Source organism: Xyrauchen texanus, chromosome 11, assembly GCF_025860055.1.
Source record: "Xyrauchen texanus isolate HMW12.3.18 chromosome 11, RBS_HiC_50CHRs, whole genome shotgun sequence".
In the NCBI taxonomy this organism is placed as follows: domain Eukaryota; kingdom Metazoa; phylum Chordata; class Actinopteri; order Cypriniformes; family Catostomidae; genus Xyrauchen; species Xyrauchen texanus.
In genome coordinates, this window is record NC_068286.1 from 4084651 (window position 1) to 4099013 (window position 14363).

General features: G+C 39.7%; 1 protein-coding gene across 4 annotated transcripts in view; it reads right to left on the minus strand.

The window, feature by feature from the left end:
* Positions 1-958: 958 nt before the first annotated feature.
* The window catches only part of LOC127651149 (complement C3-like), a 45814-nt gene continuing 32409 nt past the window's right edge, over positions 959-14363 (minus strand). For all 4 annotated transcript variants that reach the window (XM_052136850.1, XM_052136852.1, XM_052136851.1 and 1 more), the window contains 15 exons: positions 13077-13271; positions 12882-12936; positions 10535-10621; positions 10135-10344; positions 9838-9913; positions 8697-8832; positions 6664-6759; positions 6418-6574; positions 5224-5390; positions 4726-4999; positions 4507-4597; positions 4129-4203; positions 3401-3506; positions 2085-2159; positions 959-1445 (listed from right to left, as the gene is read on the minus strand). In XM_052136850.1, the coding sequence (XP_051992810.1) occupies positions 4802-4999; positions 5224-5390; positions 6418-6574; positions 6664-6759; positions 8697-8832; positions 9838-9913; positions 10135-10344; positions 10535-10621; positions 12882-12936; positions 13077-13271 (1377 nt within the window). In that variant the 3' untranslated portion in view covers positions 959-1445; positions 2085-2159; positions 3401-3506; ... (1 more) ...; positions 4507-4597; positions 4726-4801. The remainder of the gene's footprint in view (positions 1446-2084; positions 2160-3400; positions 3507-4128; positions 4204-4506; positions 4598-4725; positions 5000-5223; positions 5391-6417; positions 6575-6663; positions 6760-8696; positions 8833-9837; positions 9914-10134; positions 10345-10534; positions 10622-12881; positions 12937-13076; positions 13272-14363) is intronic.

The window sequence follows — 14363 nt, forward strand, 5'->3', positions numbered from 1 at the left end:
AGGGATTCATTTTGTGGACTTCAGTTTGGCTTTCAACACCATCATCCCAGCTATTCTCCAGACTAAATTACACCAACTCTCTGTTCCCACATCTAACTCTAAGTGGATCGCCAGCTTTCTGACGGACAGGCAGCAGCTAGTGAGACAGGGGAAATTCACTTCCAGCACATGTACAATCAGCACTCTTGTCCCCCAGGGATGTGTACTCTCTCCACTACTCTTCTCCCTGTATATAAATGACTGCACTGCCAAGGACCACTCTGTCAAGCTCCTGAAGTTTGCAGACATCACTACTGTCATCGGCCTCATCCAAGATGACTATTAGTCCGTATACAGAGGGGAGGTTGAACGGCTGGCTCACTGGTGCAGTCAAAAAAACCTGGAGCTGAACACGCTCAAAAGAGTGGAGATGATTGTGGACTTTAGGAGGAACACCCCAACATTGACCCCCTCACTATTTTAAACAGCACTGTGGCAGCAGTGGAATCATTCAGGTTCCTGTGCACTACCATCTCACAGGACCTGAAGAAGGCTGGGCAACATCCAATACATATTTTTTGTAATTCTCTCTTCTAGACTGTATTTGTTATTTCAATGCTATTTGGGTCCTGTGCCGGCCGGATGCAGGTGCTTTAACTACAAACTCATCAGTTTCAGATATTAGTAAGTTTTAGACTAAGTCCCTATAGGTTCTCGGTTTGATCCGTTTAGTCTTATTTGGTTAAGTTCTATTACAGGTTCTCAACTCATCATTTAGTCCCAGTTAATTAAGTTCTGTTTGACAGATTCTCGGTCCTACTCTTAGTTTTCCCATTTAATTCTACTCGGCTAAGTCCTGATAGGTAAACTAATGGATTAGTTCTGAAGTGACTTAGTTAAGCCAACTTTGACCATAGATTTGTAGTTAATAAGTAATATACTAAGAAACAGTTCTTCAGAATTAATCAAAAAGCAACCATTTATTTTACCAGGTAATGGTAACACATTCAAACAATCCAAGTAAAATAATAAATCACACTCAATACTATCAATAAACCAAGCATAATAATATAATTAAAGTTGCATTTTATTCAAACATGAGAAATTGAAATTACCTGGTAGACTATACACATAGTTTTCTGTGTGGGTCAATTTGGCTGCAGAAATACCCTGATTTCTTTGTCATTACACACAGCAATTTGTGCGGGAGATCTGAATGCAGATTCCCGATTCAACATGGCTAGTTACATTATTTGTTTTCATGGTTTTCTTTGTTACATTTTCACTCATACATCTTGTGTGTCTGTGTTTGTGCCTTGTGGGGGAGAGAACAGCTGGAATGTGGATGGGATTTGCGTTTTATGGTCCTTGCTCAGTAGGGTGTGTTTTTTCATGTGGAGAAGTTCTTCTGTGTGAGAGTTTTTATGACTTGGTTCTCGTAGAGTTCTTGGACATCTTTGGCCAGCCTTACAACAGAAAATACATGAATGTATTTATGAATGTCATGAAAGTTTGATTTGAAAGATTTAAATGTTGATGTACTAGCTACTAATCTGATAAGAATTTGGCCTGCGGGGGTCTGGATAGCTCAGCGAGTATTGACGCTGACTACCATCCCTGGAGTCGTGAGATTGAATCATGCTAATTGACTCCAGCCAAGTCTCCAAAGCAAACAAATTGACGCGGTCACATGGGGTAACCTCCTTATGGTGGTGATTAGTGGTTCTCGCTCTCAATGGGGCGTGTGATGAGTTGTGTGTGGATCGTGGAGAGTAGCATGAGCCTCCACATGCTGTGAGTCTCCACGGTGTCATGCACAATGAGCCACGGGATAAGATGCGCGGATTGGCGGTCTCAGAAGCGGAGGCAACTGAGACTCGTCCTCCGCCACCCGGATTGAGGTGAGTAACCGCACCACCACGAGGACCTACTATGTAATGGGAATTGGGCATGCCAAATTGTATCTATCTATATTTATAATTATATTATTAATTTATTAGTAGCTTAAAGAGATCTGTCAGGACTGATGTAGTTTGGTGCAGCCTTGAAAAAGGTTTATCATAGAAGGTGTCATTTGTCATGTATCAAGAATCTTTCACACTGACCTTTTTCTGGTGTACACAGTCTGTTTGCCATGCCTTCCTACTTTTCAAGGTGATAGAACTTTGTACAGCGTTTATCTGAGAGAACAAAGATGTGTGGTTTATTCAAAGAGAAGAGTCTGTTTTATTATCATTCACGAAAACTATGATGGAAAAACTGGCTAAATACAATAAAAATGGGAGAATGCATAAGAAGTTAATAATAACAATAAATGTGCAGTACAATATATATCGGTTGTTGCTTTCGATTGTCAGCATTGCTTGTGTAATGATTTTTTTTAACATAGCATTCATGTAATAACTGTACAGCTGTTTGAAAGTGAGTGAACATGTAGTGTTAATGACGTTTTTGTTCTGCCAAGGTGTTCGTTTGGTAAGAGTTCATCTCTGAAATTCTTGACCCAAGAGAACTCTGCTGGTCGAAGATCGCTGATGATTGGTTAAAACCATTTGTGGGTGTGGTTTGTACGTAGTACTTTTATTCACGATCGCGCGTGCCAGCTGATGAGTTGTTACCTAGGTTACTGTCCACAAAATGGATAACTTTGAAGCCTGTCTCTCAGAGATTGTGTGGAAGTATACTTTGTTTTTACATGATTTGCAACTCAAAATCTACAAAGACAGAAGAGCCACGACAAATGAGTGGCGAGAGATTCGAGTTTTTAAAAGTGGAAGGGGCGTGACATGTTTAATAAAGCATAGAAGCGATCCAGCGCTAAAAGCGGCGGTCCACAGAAAGAAAAAACTCCATTACTGTACTACGTTAAACACCATGGGATAAACGTAACTCATTATAAAAAGACGTTGCGCGTAGTATAAATGGTGGCTTCGTTCGCCTAGGGTGCTTTAGTTCCTCCAGAAAAATTATTGCTTACATATTCACGTGCTGCACGAAGAAATGGATCGGCTTCTTTCAGCTCGTTGCTGAAAAGCGTATGACGTCATTGCCATTTTAGCAGATTTGTTGATCTCTGTTGATCTCTGTTGATCTAAAACATTGAACCAAAACGACAACCACAACTGGCTGAAGAGCACCAAAAATATGGCACCGTGATATCACGAAGGGGGCTGCGATATTGGTACATGAAATTAGAGACGTCAGGTGATAATAATTGTAACTCAAATGTTGTTTAGAATACGAATCCCATCTGAATAGGGCTTATGTGTGATTTTGAAATTCTTTAAATACTGGCCCTGAATCTAAGCATGATTGATTTAAGATGCAAATTGGACAATCAATCTGTGCATCCCTAATAGATACACATTTTCACATCAAAACTTTAATAACCCTGTTAGGTGTGCATGCATCAGCTGTTTACCTGGAGAGTGATATTCATATGCAGTGACTGCAGCCGGTTGGAGGGAACCCACATTACTAGTCTTGTGAATTTTGAAGGAAATTATTTCTTTCTTTGTATGAGAAACCTAATAACACAGAAAGCAATGCAAATGTAATACTAATTACCAATACAGTTTTGTATTTTCTCCCAATTTGAATGCCCAATTCCTACTTCTTAGTAGGTCCTCGTGGTGGTGCCGTTACTCGCCTCAATCCGGGTGGCAGAGGACAAGTCTCAGTTGCCTCCGCGTCTCAGACTGTCAATCCGCGCATTTTATCACGTGACTCATTGTGCATGACACCGCGGAGACTCACAGCATGTGGAGGCTCATGCTACTCTCCACGATCCACACACAACTCACCACACGCCCCATTGAGGCGAGAACCACTAATCACCACCACGAGGAGGTTACCCCATGTGACTCTACCCTCCCTAGCAACCGGGCCAATTTGGTTGCTTAGGAGACCTGGCTGGAGTCACTCAACACACCCTGGATTCGAACTCACGACTCCAGGGGCGGTAGTCAGCGTCAATACTCGCTGAGATACCTAGAACCCCACAAATTGGTCCTTGTTAACCAATCCACCAAATGTCTGTTATATGGAAAACCAAATCACTGGTTTCTGGTTGAAATAAAAATATGTAATCTGTTTTATTTATTTCTTTATTTATTTGACAACATCTGAAAACACAGTCTGCTGAAATACCTTATCTAATAAGATGATAAGGGATCCTCGCTGCGAGTGGTCTTTGGTCATCTTTAATGTATTCCTTGGGGCTAACTGAGAGTACCAACAAAAACACATTAAAAAGAAGTCAAAACATGGTGCGATCCAACATAGCACAAAATGTAAATGAATGCATATGGGAATGTGTTTTAGGTGCTTCGCCAGTTTTAACCACCTTTTACCTTTATTGCAATTCACTTACAGAAAATAGTCCTGTGGTGTGTGAAATAATTTTTTACAAAAACGCATATTCCATATAGTCTGTCAATAAACAAGATCATAAACTTTCATAAAAAAAAAAAGTGAATCATTTTAAATGAAGTGTTGAATTATTGCATTAGTTTATCATCAGAACACCTTCATTAGATCTTCTTTGTCCACTTCAAATCCCGTCAGTAAGCCTATATCTAGAATAGTCATGGTGGCATCTCTTGTTTGGTTTTTGTATCTGTGAAAATAAATAATTAATACAAATTTTATGCTTCGCTTGAAGCATCCTTTCATTTATTAAGAGACTCAACAACAAAATGAGTAATGGTGTATGATCTAAGACAGCAGAGTTACAATTTTACTTACAAGATTTCCAAAGTGAGTCTGTAATTTTCAATGGCTTCTGGGACACTTGCTGCATTCAAAAATAAATAAATAAATATTAAGACGCCACACATGAAGAGAAACATTGTGGTTTTTGGACTAAATCGGACCATGTGACATGTGCATTATAGGCCGTTAAAATCCAGAGTTTTTTGGGTCTTCCTTCCACAGACATTTCCACTTCCAGGCGGTAGTTTTGTGGGTCCTTGATCTGTGTTTTGTATTCTGTCTCTGCCTGAAATGCAATGGTGGTTGCCTAGAACAAACAGGGTGCACAAAATAAATTCCCAACAATCAAATCGACAACTCAACAACTGATCCATCAAATGTTTAAATTTCAAGGTGCAATCAGTCATTTTTGTGATGCTGGCTGTTACAGCATCATCTTGAACAGGCATACACAAGCCAAGGAAAGATTTCAATAAAAAATCCTTTCCAGCAATGCTAATTCTAGATCAAAACGACGAGGAGTTAGTGTACCACTTTTGGGATTTCAGAACTGCCATAGTAAGTCAGTTTACTGTCCAGCCAGTGCACGGCCTCTCTTGCTCTGTCGTACTCTTTTGCCTTCACGAGCGCGAGCACTGCATAGGCTGTAGCCGCTAGAGATTGATACTCTTCTCCATTGACAATCCAAGCAGTTCCTTCTGTTTAAAAGACAAAATGCTCACACTTCTATGGCAAAAGATCTTTTTCAAAATATCAATATAGTAAGATCTACTATAAACAATGGAAGTCCTAATTCGAATTTTGATACAAATGTGATACTTTGAGATTAATCTTTACATTCAATTTAGACGTAACTTACTGTGCTTCTTTCAATAACTCGCCAAGATGGGCATTTTTACTAGTGTTCAAATTGAGGGGTAGCTGAGGGACTTGCACGAACACCTGGTGTTTTATCAAAACTACAATACTGGGAGTGGTGGTGGCATAGTGGGGCTAAAGCACATAACTGTTAATCAAAAGGTTGCTGGTTCGATCCCCACGGCCACCACCATTGTGTCCTTGAGCAAGGCTTTTAACTCCAGGTTGCTCCAGGGGGGATTGTCCCTGTAATAAGTGCACTGTAAGTCACTTTGGATAAAAGCGTCTGCCAAATGCATAAATGTAAATAAATATAAAGCTATTTTTTTTCTAAATTATTGCACTAACAACACAACATGATCCATTATCTGTCCCAGTACTCATAAAAAATTGTTATATTTATTTCGAACAATTCTAAACATGCCCAAGTGCACCATGCACAGTTTTCAGAAGGGATCCTCAATTTCACATTACAATAATGGTACAATAAAAGTCTTTGATTTATGATTGTTGGTATACTTAGTTATTATTAAATCTTTGTTTATCTTAGAACTGAACTTGGTTGCACGCAGTTAATATGCATGCAGGTATTCAAATAATGGTGCATGCTGGTGCACTATTAAACAGTTTTTGTGAAGTTCGTGAAGAACTCTCTAACTCTAATCCCATTCACTTTTGACCGGTTATCGAGATCGACCAGTGGTGGTTTTGCAGCAGTTATTGACGTAATAAACACCCCTGATGTACAGGATTGTGCAGATTTTTCAACTAACCAGTTATTATGATAGAACACAAAACATTAACCTTTAAAATTTGATGATGTATACAACTTTAAGACTTTTTGGATGTATTTCTAATGATACGGACCTTTCTGTTTGTTGGAATGCTTCATCAGCAGGTCTTTATTGAGTTTGTCCGCATTGGCCATGGCGTAGGACGTCATCGCAACAGCATTAGGATTGGTCATTTCTGGAAGTCTGGATTCCAAATAGTCGACTGCCTTCCTCATACTGTCATGAAGACTCTATAAAGTGTGCGTAAGTGAGGTTAAAACCAAGAGTGAGAGATCAGTGCAAACAGTAGCAGGACAACATGCTAACTCCTGTTACTTACACCAACTGATTGGGCACAAATCTCGACGCCCTCTTGCATGGCAATCAGGACAAATGCAGTGAGAGAGGCATCAGCATCATTACCCCGTACATCACCCTAAAAGCACAAATCAACACACTGTCACAAAAGAAACCAGATTATATGATATCCATAAATTCATATTTTTCTTCTTTTTCAATAATTTTTCAAGGCAAATAAAAATGTAAAGGTGCTTTTCATAGACATGAAAAAGAGAAAGATAATAGCACACAATAAATGCACACACTGCAAATGTACATCCATCCATCCATCCATCTTCAACCGCTTATCCGAAGTTGGGTCGCGGGGGCAGCCGCTCCAGCAGGGGGCCCCAAACTTCCCCATCCCGAGCCACATTAACCAGCTCTGACTGGGGGATCCTGAGGCATTCCCAGGCCAGTGTGGAGATGTAATTTCTCCACCTAATCCTGGGTCTTCCCCGAGGCCTCCTCCCAGCTGGACGTGCCTGAAACACCTCCCTAGGGAGGCGGCCAGGGGGCATCCTTACAAGATGCACAAACCACCTCAACTGACTCCTGTCGATGCAAAGGAGCAGCGGCTCTACTCCGAGCTCCTCACGGATGACTGAGCTCCTCACCCTATCTCTAAGGGAGAAGCCCGCCACCCTTCTGAGGAAGCCCATTTCGGCCGCTTGTACTCGCGACCTAGTTCTTTCGGTCATGACCCAGCCTTCATGACCATAGGTGAGGGTAGGAACAAAAATTGACCGGTAGATCGAGAGCTTTGCCTTCCGGCTCAGCTCTCTTTTAGTGACAACGGTGTGAGAGCGAGTGCAATACCGCCCCCGCTGCCCTGATTCTCCAGCCAACCTCCCGCTCCATTGTCCCCTCACTCGTGAACAAGACCCCGAGGTACTTGAACTCCTTCATTTGGGGCAATACCTCCTTCCCTACCTGAAGTGTACATTTTAAAGTAAAAAACTATCATCATAAAAGTTATTAAATAATAATTACACACAAATTAATCATCAGATGACCGTATATTAAGATAAAAAATGTCACTAATTTCAAATAATTATAATGTAGGAATTACTTGGACTTGTGCTTAAACATACTGTTTTTCATAACTAAAAGAATTAGTACAGAAAACGGTATTGATAATATTAAAGTAATGGAAGCGCAGCATAATTCTAGCAGGAAGACTAGCAGCTGTACATCATCACATCATTAGCTGGGTAACTCCTAGCCAATCACATGTAAGCCGTTGCTTTATAGCTCTGCTCACAATCTATCACATTGCTGTTTCAGTGTGCTAACACGGCAACCTCCTCCACCCCACCACCACCAGTTGAGCCTCGTCCCGCATGGGGGTAGGCTAATCGCCCCTGCCTCCTATATCCGGCAGGATATGACGGTTCCGAGTACAACTCCCTCTGACCGCCAGACGGGGCTTACGCCAAAGAGAGACATTACTTTTCTGTTTTACATTCATCAAATAAGTGGCATCTTAAACCTCAATCAAGCCTGCATGTCTTCCCGATAGAAATATTATTCCTTTGAAGTGTGCCCTTATTTTCAAAACAGTGGGTACAGTGTACTCTTTGTTTTTATGTTAGGGGGCAATTGCAACACTCTGACTTGTATTATATACAATATTTGTATCTAATCTTTATCACTGAAAATGATTTAATGACAGTATTACTGTTGGACTATATTTGTTTCTATTGCCTTAAAATGGAAGGCAGATTTGATGGTTTCAAGAAACTTGTGCTACACATGCTGAAGAAGTAGTATTAAGATAGAGATAATCTATCATGATGGGGTTGATGGTAGATGTACAATTTAAAAAAATATTTGTATAATTTAGTTGCACATTCAGTTCTATGGATGTGTTAGAATTGCTATAAATGGTACTCTGGCACAGCTCAGAGGTGCACTGTTGTTTTTTTGTATTCAATGTAACTATTTAATGTGCTTCTACTGGGAACCTCATTATTTTTGGCCTCAACAAGCAGTGAGCTCATATACAATCAATGTAGCAAATATTCAACTTACATCCCTGTCCACTTTAAAGGCGCCACCTGGCTGTTGTTTGGGAACCAGCCACTTGAGAGCGCTGCAGATCACATTCTCCTCTATATGAATGAGGTTTCTGGCCATTGCAAACACTTTCGCCACATACGCTGTTAGCCTTTAACAGACAAAAATACATTTAAGGAAAGCAAATTAAAACCAAATAATAATTATAATGTATTAATTTAACCACTGATGTCCAGGAGCGGACTGTTTGATGACTTGGAGTGGGGGGTTGATGGCTGGAGAATGGCAAAAAGCTTGGGAGGTTTCACGACATAAACTGCATCCTCTGCAGTTGCACAAATCTGATGTAAGTTATTATGGCCCATTGGCTACAGAAACTGATAAACGTTGGCACCTGCTCTAAGAATGCCCTTGTGTGCACAATGATGGTCAGACGTTTTGAAACACTTGACTGAAATGTTTATCATGATCTTAAAAATCTTTTGATCTGAAGGCGTATGCTTAAATGTTTGAAATTAGTTTTGTCAACAAAAATCTAACTGTGCCAAAATTTTTATTTATTTCATCAAAAAACTACAATTTTATCAAAAAATTTCAAAGAAATTAAATTGATGACTTGGACCAAATAATAATGAAAAGCAGCCAATAAGTGCCCAACATAGATGGGAACTCCTTCAATACGGTTTAAAAAGCATCCCAGGGTGAAATTGGTAGAAGTTGGTAGAGTACATTTCTGCAAATTCTAGGCAAAGGGGGGATACTATGAAGATGATAAAATGTAAAAATTATTGAATAAATACATTTCATGCAGATCAGATAAACAGCCAAGGATGAGTCTGAATAAGTAGATAAAACATAATAATAATCATAATCAAGGTGCTAGAAAAGGAAGTCCACCTGACAAATCTATTTGGGGCATTGAAGGATTCCGAAGAAATTGAGAAAATTCAAATTTGCGTAAAAATGTTATAGAGCTATAAATCAGAGGTTTATATTTTGTTTGGCTTGACTCAAGAATTTTAATAATCAAAATCATGAATTTGATTCTAGCACAAACGGTTTCTAATAATACTTTAATAAGAAGGATCAAAATCAGTACAAATCCAACAGGGTTTCAGCATCTTCTGGGCAAGGAGAAAATAAAAATAAACGTTACCATATGGTGTCAGATCCGCCTGAAGGGGCAGCGTACGACCCGTCTGCTTTACGGATTTTCAGCTCCCTCTGATAATCTTAAACAAATTGCATTGCATTTATTAAATGCATTTGTCACTGGAATTCAAAGCAAGGTAATTATAAGTTAACTGAAACAGAAGCTAAAACTGAAATAAATAAATAATCCAAAAACTAAAAAACTAAATATAGTAACCTTGGTTCAGACATGTACTTGAAAATGTAAATGTTATGTTGAATGCAGAATTTAAAGTGTTCTTTGTGTTTGTATTCTGCTGACCTGTGCTGATTTTTTTAATGATTTGATCACGGTGGTGCATGCCAAAACTGTCCCACTGATTGGTGCTGTACAAGTAATGGGCATAAATGATATATAGTGACATAGAGATCACATTATTCTCTCCAATACCATGACCCAGCAGAACAAACCGATCCTTGGATTGTTTGATGTCTGTGATGACCTGTTGAAGTATCTGAGTGATCCCGTCACCTGGAGGCATGAAAGAGTGAATGCAGGCTAAGAAATATAAAGTACTACAAAACATTCCACAGAAACGGAGACTGATAGCCTGATGATTGTCGGTGTACATCGCATCGCTCTTTAAACAAACAAATAGCGGTAAGGTAATAATCACTCAATGTGCATGAAGACACAATCATTTATTTTGTTGTTTGCTCACCAGTTACTGTGATGTGCGTGAATGCAGGTGTGTCTGGAATGTGATCAGCTGGTATGTCAGCTCTAATAACTTCAAGTTGTTCTCCACCTGATCCATAGGAGATGAGAATGAGAGAGAGAAGCGTAAGAGAACTAAGAGAAATTGAACAATTCTCCTGAACTATAAAGAACTTTGTACTGGTGCCAGCAAGTCTGAGTTAAAATCTGAACTATTATCCAAATACATATTATGTGTGGGGATTTGACCAAAAATGGACAAATGTATCTATGTAGATGATAACCCTGACAATTACGTTTTCTCATATCATGTATAAATATAAATATAAGGACGTTTTATCATGCATTATAACCAAATTATAACTGTAATATAATACAAAAGTACAAGTGCTTGGTATGTAATTGATTATCTCTATGATGGTGTTAAGTATTTTTGGGTTACTTGGAGTAATGACCATGTGACCCAGCAAAATACACATCTGATTGTCTCAAGACACCTTTGGGGTGTGGCCAACCTCAACAACAAAATCTGCCCTCTTATGTTGAACTCGGTCTTCTCTGCTCTACAGCTTTCGCACATTTTGACCTCTGTCCTGGGAAGTCCCGAGTTCTCTCTTGCAGGAGTCCTCACCTCATTCCATCACCCATCCATTGAATTAAAACAAAGGCCTCCTTGAACTGAACCAAGCCAAAAGACTACAAATAACTTCACACGCCAAGCAACGCAATGCAAGTACAAACCTCAAGACTTTCGCTCAGATCTGGTGCTTTCTTTAATATAATTTGTGTAACCGGATCTCAAATCGCGGCGTACTAAATTAAGTTCTAAGGATTTGTTTAAGGGAAGGTCTATAGACTCCATAAATAAATCTTTTCTGTTACAGATCATTTTCAATTTATCTTCTGTCAAAGCTCACTTACCAAACTGTGTTTATGTGTTGGTATATGTGTTTGTTTAGTTGTTTGCTGTAGATTAGTTAATATAGTCTTGTATGTATTCACTGTGTTTGATTAAATCATATCGGTTCCTTGATATCTTTGGATCCTAAAAGCTACATGCTCAACACGCTCATAAACAGTATTTCAATCTATTTGTGATATTATTTTCAATAACAAGAAAGCCAGCCAGATGTGAATTCTTACCCACTGACTTCTTTCGGAAAAATCCTCATTTGCTTCATTTTTGCTGTCTTACCTGCTAATTGCCGTTAACTCGCCACTAAGTAACGTTAGTTGATGTCAACGACTGTGCTAGCTCCTCCTCTACCTGCTGCATATTCAACAGAGATGAAGAAACGGAGTCGCCCATAGGCTACCGACAGCAAAGGAACTTATTCTATAGGCTAGATTATGCCTATGTCTATATTTACAGGCTGTATGCAGTATGTGCAAAGCCAAAGCACAATGAAATAAGGCAACTTATGATTTTGGGGGTTTACATAGGCTATTGTCCGGTTTCATATTTGTCAGTCAACTTTTCAAAATACATTCGGGGCTACACTCAAAACATGCCGCCACCTCTGCTCTCTCTCTCACACACACACACACACACACACACACACACACACACACACACACACACACACACACACACACACACACACACACACACATGTTGTGTTTCCATGTTTTATGGGGACTTTCCATAGACATAATGGTTTTTATACTGTACAAACTTTATATTCTATCCCCTAAATCTAACCCTACCCCTAAACCTAACCCTCACAGAAAACATTCTGCATTTTTACATTTTCAAAAAACATAATTTAGTATGATTTATAAGCTGTTTTCCTCATGGGGACCGACAAAATGTCCCCACAAGGTCAAAAATTTCGGGTTTTACTATCCTTATGGGGACATTTGGTCCCCACAAAGTGATAAATACACGCTCACACACACACACACACACACACACACACACACACACACACACACACACACACACATCCAGCCATCCATCCTTGTTTATTCAATAACTTAGAAACAGCACAAGCCATGATATTATTTCTGAAGTGACATTATTGAATTACTAACGGAGGCTTGGATGCATCATTTGTTTTGAACCAGCAACGGCAGATTCTGATCCATCACTCGTTTTTATGACCATACTCGGTTTTTCCTATTTTTTTTAAATGTACTTGTTCATTCTTGCTCGTGTGATATTGCTTAAATAATAACCTACAGAAGAGAGCGTGAAAAGAGCAGGAGTTGTGATCTCTTGACTGGCTGGAATAATAATTATTTTTACAGTAGGGTTTTCTTCATTGGTTCAAAGTATAATCATATTCATACATGTTTTATATCATTTGACTTTAAATAATTAGTTTTGGTGGTTCACAAAAAAAACTCACCTTTCTTGGCAGGATTGAGATTTATCTTCTTTAATGGACCTAACACACCCCCCATCTAAAAGAGAGAGAGAGTTTGTGAATTCTAGTTTTTCAGTATCCTATTAAAAATTACAGTTAGTTGATGCACATGTATTTTTCATTGTGTTACAATAAAAACAACTGAAAAAGAAGTGACAGAATTCAGATCAGACTTACCACCACATTCAGAGTCTTCTTCACTCCGTCAGTATAGACAAAGTCATATGTTGCAGCTTTCACCTCAATCACATGTTTGCCCACCGTCATGGGAGTAATTACATATTTAACAGATCCAGTGGAGTAGGCCCTGACTTCTACCTCTGTTCTGTTTTTGCTAGATACATGTTCGGCCTCTATAAACTCCACAAACACCTGGTGATAATGGGAGAGTATATTCAATTTCAATATCTGGTGGAAACTACTGGCAGTCTTTTAAAAGCAGAGTGCATCCGGAAAGTATTCACAGCGCTTCACTTTTTCCACTTTTGTTATGTTACAACCTTCCAAAATGGATTAAATTCATAATTTTCTTCAAAATTCTACAAACAATACCCCATAATGACAACGTGAAAGAAGTTTGTTTCAAATCTTTACAAATTTATTACAAATAAAAAAAATAATAAATAAATAAAAAAAAATCACATTTACATGTATTCACAGCCTTTGCCATGACACTCAAAATTGAGCTCAGGTGCATCCTGTTTCCACTGATCATCCTTGAGATGTTTCTACAACTTCATTGGAGTCCACCTGTGGTAAATTCAGTTGATTGGACAGGCACACACCACACCTGTCTATATAAGGTCCCACAGTTAACAGTGCATGTCAGAGCACAAACCAAGCCGTGAAGTCTGAGGAATTGTCTGTAGACCTCCGAGACAGGATTGTATCGAGGCACAGATCTGGGGAAGGGTACAGAAAGAAATTCTGCAGCATTGAATGTCCCAGTGAGCACAGTGACCTCCATCATCTGTAAATGGAAGAAGTTGGAACCACCAGGACTCTTCCTAGAGCGGGCCGCCCGGCCAAACTGAGCGATTGGGGGAGAAGGGCCTTAGTCAGGGAGGTGACCAAGAACCCGATGGTCACTCTGACAGAGCTCCAGCGTGTCTCTGTTGAGAGAGGAGAACCTTCCAGAAGAACAACCATCTCTGCAGCACTCCACCAATCATGCCTGTATGGTAGAGTGGCCAGACGGAAGCCACTCCTCAGTAAAAGGCACATGACAGCCTGTCTGGAGTTTGTCAAAAGGCACCTGAAGGACTCCCAGACCATGAGAAACAATTCTCTGGTCTGATGAAACAAAGATTGAACTCTTTGGCCTGAATGGCAAGCGTCATGTCTGGAGGAAACCAGGCACCGCTCATCACCTGGCCAACACCATCCCTTCAGTGAACCATGGTGGTGGCAGCATCATGCTGTGGAGATGTTTTTCAGTGGCAGGAACTGGGAGACTAGTCAGGA